Consider the following 9,156-nt stretch of genomic DNA (forward strand, 5'->3'; position numbering starts at 1 on the left):
AAGAAGAATTCTGCGTGGACTCCTCCTGAAGGTCGAAACACCAGACTGGACTTCTACATAGATTGCTTCCGTCGACATACACGGGCTGAAATTGTGGAAAAGCAGCATCACTTGCCCCATAACCTCAGCCATACTGAACACAAAGCCATCAACTGCCTCAGGTACAACTCTGACACCATAATCAAAAAGGCTGACAAAGGAGGTGCTGTCGTCATCATGAATAAGTTGGAATATGAACAAGAGGCCGCTAGGCAGCTCTCTAACTCCACATTGTACAGGCCGTTATCCTCTGATGCCACTGAGGATTACCAAAAGAAACTACACCATCTGCTCAAGAAACTCCCCGAAAAAGCACAGGAACAAATCTGTGCAGACACATGCCTAGAACCCCGACCAGGGGTATTCTATTTGCTACCCAAGATCCATAAATCTGGAAATCCTGGACACCCCATCATCTCAGGCATTGGCACCCTAACAGCAGGATTGTCTGGCTATGTGGATTCTCTCCTCAGGCCCTAAGATACCAGCACTCCCAGCTATTTTCGAGACACCATTGACTTCCTGAGGAAACTATATTCTATCTGTCATCTTCCAGAAAACACTATCCTGGCCACTATGGATGTAGAAGCCCTCTACACCAACATTTCACACAATGATGGACTACAAGCTATCAGTAACAGTATCCCTGATAATGTCACGGCAAACTTGGTGGCTGACCTTTGTGACTTTGTCCTCAACAACAACTATTTCACATTTGGGGATAATATATACCTTCAAGTCAGCAGCACTGCTACAGGTGCCCGCATGGCCCCACAGTATGCCAACACATTTTTATGGCTGACTTAGAACAACGCTTCCTTAGCTCTCGTCCCCCAACACCCTTACTCTACTTGTGTTACATTGATGACATCTTCATCATCTGGACCCATGGAAAAGAAGCCCTTGAGGAATTCCACCATGATTTCAACAATTTCCATCCCACCATCAACCTCAGCCTAGACCAATCCACACAAGCGGTTCATTTCCTGGACACTACTGTGCTCATAAGCAATGGTCACATAAACACCACCTTATATCGGAAACCTACTGACCGCGATACTTACCTACATGCTTCCAGCTTCCATCCAGGACACACCACACGATCCATTGTCTATAGCCAAGCTCTAAGATACAACCATATTTGCTCCAACCCCTTAGACAGAGACAAACACCTACAAGATCTTTATCAAGCATTCTTACAACTACAATACCCACCTGGGGAAGTGAGGAAACAGATTGACAGAGTGAGACGGGTACCCAGAAGTCACCTACTACAGGACAGGCCCAACAAAGAAAACAACAGAATGCCGCTAGCCATCACCTTCAGCCCCCAAGTAAAACCTCTCCAACGCATCATCAAAGATCTACAACCTATCCTGAAGGACGATCCCTCACTCTCACAAATCTTGGGATACAGGCCAGTCCTCGCTTACAGACAGCCCCCCAACCTGAAGCAAATACTCACCAGCAACCACACATCACACAACAAAAACACTAACCCAAGAACCTATCCTTGCAACAAAGCCCGATGACAACTCTGTCCACATATTTATTCAAGCGACACCATCACAGGACCTAATCACATTAGCCACGCCATCAGGGGCTCATTCACCTGCACATCTACCAATGTGATATATGCCATCATGTGCCAGCAATGCCCCTCTGCCATGTACATTGGCCAAACCGGACAGTCTGTACGCAAAAGAATAAATGGACACAAATCTGACATCAGGAATCATATCATTCAAAACCGGTAGGAGAAAACTTCAACCTCTCTGGCCACGCAGTAAAAGATTGAAGGGTGGCAATTCTGCAACAGAAAAGCTTCAAAAACAGACTCCAACGAGACACTGCTGAGCTTGAATTAATATGCAAACTCGATACCATTAACGTGGATTTGAATAGAGACTGGGAGCGGCTGGGTTATTACACATATTGAATCTATTTCCCTATGTTAAGTATCCTCACACCTTCTTGTCAACTGTCTAAATGGGCCATCTTGATTATCACTACAAAAGTTTTTTCTCCTGCTGATAATAGCTCATCTTAACTAATTATCCCCTTACAGTTTGTATGGCAACTTCCACCTTCTCTGTATATATATTATATATATATATATATATATATATATATATATATATATCTTCTTACTATATGTTCCATTCAATGCATTCGATGAAGTGGGCTGTAGCCCATGAAAGCTTATGCTCCAATAAATTTGTTAGTCTCTAAGGTGCCACAAGTACTCCTGTTCTTTCTGCAAATTTTTTAGTGATGACTAAAGCAAAATAGACGTCAACCCTCATCCACATTCATGGGGTAATGTTGTAGCTGCAAGCATATAAAAATTGCAATAACAAACTAATGGCACTCTAATTATGCTGATTTAGGACCTAGGCACATATATGCAATCCAGGGAGAAAAAAAAAAGTATTTTTCTGTATCAAAAAAAATATGTGGGGTACAAATGTACTCCAAATGTGTTGCACTGTTCTACCTGCACATTTGCTTCTAGTGCGAGTATCTTGTATTATAATAGAAAATGCTCATTGATAATACATTGTAGTGACAGTGGTTGCCACATACAGTCACCCTAAGGTAGAAGGTACTCCAGGGAGGTTGGTCCCTTCAAATCTGGGCATGTTAAGTATCCTCAGCTCAGAATGGACTGATGCAGGCCCTCTTTGCCTCACACTCTTGAGGGTGTCTAAATATTGTGCTCCAAAAACTGCAGGCTCAGGAGACTCTTGAGGGAATTTTCTGTATTGCAAAATTCAAGATGGCAAACAGGCATGATACTCTGCTTCTGACCTTATAAAGTGATTTACAACTCTGAAAGTGAGTTGTCATGTGATTACAACATATTAGATGATAATAACGTTATGCCAGATCATGTTGAGAGTTGCTCTGAAAAGGAAAACCATGTCTCCATCAATTGTTCATCAAGTTTATCTTCAGACAATGAACAGCTTGTGTTCAGCCCTGTTATAAAATTGGGGAAAATGTAGTTGGGAGTAATTTGTTCACCAGTATTCAGCTTGCTGAAGATATAGTCAACAAAAATGTGACCTATGTTGGAACAATCTCACAAAACAAGCCAGTGAGATGCATCCACATCGCAGCCGAGGAAAAAAAATGTCAGTGTTCAGGTTTGCTGGGCTGCTCTAAACTGGTTCCCTACGTTGCAAGAAGGGCAAGTCAGTAATAATTCTATTGACAATGCATCATGATAAGATTGCAGAAAGAGACAAAAAGAAACGCTACATAATTCTCCACTCGAATGATGCCAAAAGTGGTGTTGATAACATGGACCATCTTGCAAGAATGTAGTCTTGCAGGCACAAGACAAATAGGTAGACATTTATTCTTTTCTTCAACATGCTTGATATTACTGACACTGCAAGTTTCATCATTTGGGTCAGCAACAATCCTGCTTGGCACCACATTTGACCATGACAAAGAAAGTGCTTGTTCCTTGTCAGTCTAGAACGACTTACAGATGCACATGTAGAAATGAATGTGTATACCCATCATCTCATCATGCCCATCAAAGCTGCTACAATTGAAAACCAGCCACTAGGAGAGGGCCTAGCAAACTCAGCAGTAGAGGCTGCCACATGTGCCCAAGGTCAGCTAACTGGAAAAGCCACAAGCAGTGTGAAGAATGCAGTTGTGATGCTGTATGATTGAAGAGGAGCATTTACATAACTGATATTACCACTGTTATACAACTGCAAAACATTTTGCAAAAAGTGTATCATGTAAGGTGTCAATGGAAAAGTTACAATCTATTGAGTATGATTATCCTGATTACATCCATGTATCACATTTTGTATGTAAAGTTATGAATATTGACTATATATTTGTATTGCCAACATGTGTTTTGTTCCTGAGTGACACCCCCAAGATAGATTTACATTAGGACTAGGCTGCTATGTACTGATGGCCCATTAAGGACACTGCACTTTCACAAATGGCCATTGAAGAAATTCATCCCATCCAGACAGCTCTTCCTCTGGATGCCTCAGACAGTGAGGACCAATGGCCATCCCTTGTAATTCAGCAAACCATGTAAGGACATGTGATATGCTCTTGTGACCCTGGACTCCATCTTGGGCCATTAACTTTCCATAGGGGCTGTGGGCTTTGTTTGGGATAGTACATTTCCATGCACATGGCAAGGGATATGAAAAGACCCCTGAGAGGCCTCCATTTTGCTTCTTTCCTGTTCCAGTACTCTGGACTGTGGATTTACAACTAAAACGAGTATTTTGAACTATGGATTGAGGACCTTCCAATCTTTTGGAAGTTACCAGAGAGACTTTTGCAAGCCAGTGGGCTATTCCATCACTGCTATGAACCGGACATAAGGACTTTGCAGTCATTTGTAGGTATATGATCTATTAACTATGTATAACTCTCTTCTTTTCTTTTTATTCATAAATCTTTAGTTAGTTTACTAAGGATTGGCTGACAGCGTGATATTTCTGTAAAATCTGAGATGCATATTGACCCAAGGATAATTGTCTAATCCCTTGTGATTAGCAAGAATCTCACATATGGTGAATTAGGTTTTCCAATAACCCCTTACCATATTAGACCTGTTAGTCTGGATGGGAGCCAATGGCAGGAATGCCTAAAGGGGACTATGTTTGGCTTCTGGTTAACCAATGTGGTACTGCAGAAGATCTTTTGTTACTGGATTGATGAATCTGATTATAGCTTTGGGGACTGTCTACCCTATTTCTTGCAGTCTGCCCTGACTGTGGCATTCTCAGCGTGGCCCATCCCAGGCACCCAGTCACAGCACTGAATTTGTACATGTTGACCACTCTACACTGATGCTCACACTGAATGAGACCCCAGCTAGTTCTTTCAATTTGCTACTTAACATTTTTTCACTAAAACATTAAAGAGCTGTTCTTAGTTTCTGAATGCATCTGAGGGACAAAAGTCTCCCACAACACAGTTAATGTGACCTTTTTCTCAACACTGGATGAAGGTTAAACACTTTCAGCCTTCCTGGCATTGTTTGTTGTTAGCTCTTCTACTCCACTAATTAAGTAATGGACCTATGCTTTCCTTCATCTGTCTCTTGCTCCTAATGTACATATAAAAACTATTTTTCCCTTGTATGTCCTCCTAGGTGCAGTTCAGTTTTTCCTTAGTCTTTCTGATTTTCTCCCTGTATGCTTGTGCTATTCTTCTGTACTCATCCTTAGCAACGTGTCCATGTTTCCACTGTTTGTAAGATTCCTTTTACATTTCAGGTCTTTAAAGAGATCCTGATGCAGCCATACTGGTCTCTTAGTATTCTTCCTATCTTTCCCTTGCATCAGGATGGTTGGAAGTTGTGCCTTTAACATTGTCCCTGAGAAACTGCCAGATCTCCTGAACCCCCTTTTCTCCTAGATTTTCTTCCCATGGGACTCTATCTACCAGTTCCCGGAGTTTGTTGAAGTCTGCTTTTTTGAAACCATTGTCCTTTTTCATCTGCTCTCACTCCTTTTCCTTAGAATCATGGATCACTTTTCATGATCACTTTCACTCAGCATGGAGACTGAACTTGCTTTCCACCCTTAAAGGGTCAAGGCTCAGGCATGTTGGTGGACCGATGTGATGGAGCTTGAATTATTGTTTGCGTTGTGTCTGCTTTGTGGATACAGTTTACAATTTCCAGTATGTCAGTCTGGCACAGTTCACAACCACTTACTGCATGATTTATTTTTTGGAAACCTTCTACAGTTATAACACAATCAATTTCATTTAGTGTTAAAAATACTGCCAGAGTTGTTGTTACTTTTGTTTTATTTTGCTTGTCCAATTCATTGCACATAAATACAGTTCTACATGTGTCTCCAAATCCTTTTTAATAAGAGTAAATGAACTGAACAGGAATAACTACAGCAGCATTGTCACTATTAGATCTATTTCCAAAACCTTGTATCCAGCAAGAAAAAACGTTAATTGACATGCATCACTGGTCTAACAAGAGGAATTCTGAATATTAAGGAAAAAGGTGACCACCACCCTTCCCCTGCTCAAATCTAAATCAGGTGTGATGGGTAAGAAGCACACACCATTTGAGATGTCATTTCATCTGAGACTGAAGGATCACAATGCAGGTGGTCAGATGCCTCTCTTGTATATTAATGCATTATAATTGCATACAGCATACTTCCAAGTGGGAGAGGAGAATTATATGTAAAGATTCCTGTACAACTTTACACTGGGGTCTCAGTGACAGGGAGAAGATAGAGTTAAGAAGTAGAGAGTGTCAGAAAATGATTTTCCCCCATCCCCCAATGAAAAATTTAACAAAAATAATTGTGGGGGGGGGGGATCTTGGACGAGGGGATGTAAAAAACCTAAAACCACTTTTTTTAGGCAACTGTAAACATAAAAAAATCATTGAAAATGGGATTTTTGGGGCAGAAAATGTAGTTACATTGAGAAGTCATTTTGCTTCAGTACAAACGTTTTGATGGAAAGAGTGTCCCCAACTCTGTCAGGGAGTTATGGATGAAAAGTAATAGTAACTTTCTGTGATGGTGACAAAAAAGTGAGTCTGGATGAATTATGAAATGTTGCTAACTACCATAGATGGTTATAGAACAAGGGGAATTTGAGCAAATAAGATCTATATGTAGATGAGAAACAAAGAGAGACAAAATGCCTCGGGCAGAGGAGGATGAGGGGAAAGAAAATGTGTGAAGCAGACTGTCAGATTGAAAAATGAAATTATATGGTCCAGATCCACCCTGAACCTGAATGCCTGGTGAAATGCAGAGAACAGGAAAAGATATTTGTGGGGAAAAAACATCCTTTTTGCTGCTTTGTATTAAATGCTGCCAAAGAACAAATATTGCTTTTTTTTTCTTGAATTTCAGTTACTTGGACCCAGTGTAATCATTTGCTGGTTAAGTATTAAATGTAATACCTTTAATGCTCTTTCTAGGGATGCAACACTGTTCTCACCAATCAAGAAACACATATTATTCTTGTGATCACCCAGATTACTGGTGATCCATCAGACCATAAAAATGAATGAAGAGCTAGCGCTCAAGCAGTAGTCACGCTACAGGAGAAGTGAATAGGAAAATAAAAAACATGCTCACCTAGATAACGAAAATGTCTCCAAGATTTGTGGCTGGTGAACATGTATGAATGCTAAACTTCCCAAATCTAACTAACAGGACCAAGAACTGGACAACTTAATCCGCTTTCATTCTGCACTTAATTTACTGAATTTAGTTTCAGTCCTGTAGAGTTTAAAGCATCACGACTGAATTTCAAGATCAATTTTAAAAGTACAAAATTGGCTACACTGCTGCTTAAATACAGCGGAACCTCAATCACACACATTTCATTAAACCATACACTTTATACTCCATGCACAAATTTGGTCACTCTTCCTCATCTCTTAGCAAAGATGTAAAAGCAGAGAGTTATACAGTGAGGTTAGAGAACAGTTCTGTAGTGAGGTGTTACCGTACAAAGGGTTTACCTATATAAAGGCGGGAAAGGAAATAAGAAAAATGTGTTTTCATTCATCCTTTTGGATATTTCTGTGCTTGTCTGTATGTGGACACTTTTAAGAGATTATTTCTCAGAGATTAAGAGAGTGTCCTATTTTGATTCAATTTAAATTGGTGTGAATTAAAACCATGTTTTATTTCAATTCCACATTGTGTGTAAAAAGGCCTAAGACTGTTATTTGTATAAAATTACTCCAGTACATTCACTAGCCATTACAAGCACAGTCATAAATTATTAAAACCAAACTATGATCGTCAAACTAAGTGAAAAAGTAAACTCTGTGATGCATTATCAAGCACTTCTGTTGTGTTTTTGCTCTGGTTAATTCTCCCAATTCAGTATCCTGCACTGGGCTTCTACTGTAATTCTACAGTGTCAATATAATATAGATGACAAATATGGAAGTACAAGTATATACTGTACCTTGTTTTACCTGTAAGGAACACACACCTGACAAAAGGCAATCTTCACATCCAGGGTAGGTTCACTGCAGTAGTATAAGAAATGGCGGCTCATAAATACCTGCAATTAAAAAAAGTCAAAATCACCTGCCTGTTGCTGATTTGGAATTACAATTTCTATCCACCTGATTTCACAGTATGAAAACAACATGTGAGTTATTATTCAGTTATATGAATAAAAGAGATTGGGGTGGCTCAGTGGATTGGTAATAGGCTTCAGAGCTTTCAGACTACTAGGAAAGGTTACCTGTTTAAACACAATCTAGCTTGGTAGTAACTTGAAATCATTAGATCAGAATCTTCCCTACATGCAAGCCAGTGCAATTCACAAATTCCCCACACCAGCTGGAGCGAAATTGAGCCCTTGGAGCTCAGTGGCCAGAACTGCAGGGATAGCAGAGTTACCTTCATTTGGTCTATTGACCCATCATGAAAGAGTCTATGGTTCCTCCTTCAACTCCTACTACTCATCTCAGCCCTACTGTGGCATACTATAATTCCAATATAGAGCACCACAGAAAAATGCACAAGTGCCAGTAAGGCTGCTCAAATGAGTAGCTGTGCTGGAGCAAAGACAGAAATCTCCACTGGTTTTCTGCCAAGAAGCAGGACTGCATTAAGGAAAAAGGCAAAAATCTTAATTGCACCAAAATAAAAAAAATCTGCTAGCTTTACAAGAAAAGGAGACAAATATTGTAGAATTTCAATTTTGCCTTGTAATTATAATAAGATTATGTAAAAGCTAATCCTGAGAAATACTATCCTACTTTGATGGAGATACCACCACAGTCCTGAAATTCTACACTGTGGTCTTGAGATATTTATGTGACTGTAATAACGGTGCATTAACGATAGGCTGAAGTACTGTGAACTAATAATAAGTTTATTGGAGTTATTTTACCCTATTCTGCCTGCACAGGGCTGAAGAAACCATAAAAAGAAAAAAATGCCCACCAGTGTTTGCAACCTGAATTGTACCATATGCTCCCACATGTGCTTAATTTTTAATGAATGAATGAACAATCTGGTCATGAAAAGCAAGTGTATGACTTTCTCTGCATCACATTACAGTGTCTCAGATTGCTGCCTCGTTGCTCGATGAGTTATTGAGGAAGCT

General features: G+C 40.0%; 1 protein-coding gene across 3 annotated transcripts in view; it reads right to left on the reverse strand.

Annotated features, from left to right (window-relative positions):
• MAPK10 (mitogen-activated protein kinase 10) overlaps positions 1-8,094 on the reverse strand; it is a 118,518-nt gene extending 110,424 nt beyond the window's left edge. For all 3 annotated transcript variants that reach the window (XM_077814368.1, XM_077814367.1, XM_077814366.1), the window contains exon 1: positions 8,029-8,094. In XM_077814368.1, the coding sequence (XP_077670494.1) occupies positions 8,029-8,094 (66 nt within the window). The remainder of the gene's footprint in view (positions 1-8,028) is intronic.
• Positions 8,095-9,156: the final 1,062 nt, after the last annotated feature.

The sequence above is a fragment of the Eretmochelys imbricata genome, chromosome 4 (assembly GCF_965152235.1).
Source record: "Eretmochelys imbricata isolate rEreImb1 chromosome 4, rEreImb1.hap1, whole genome shotgun sequence".
Taxonomy (NCBI): Eukaryota; Metazoa; Chordata; order Testudines; family Cheloniidae; genus Eretmochelys; species Eretmochelys imbricata.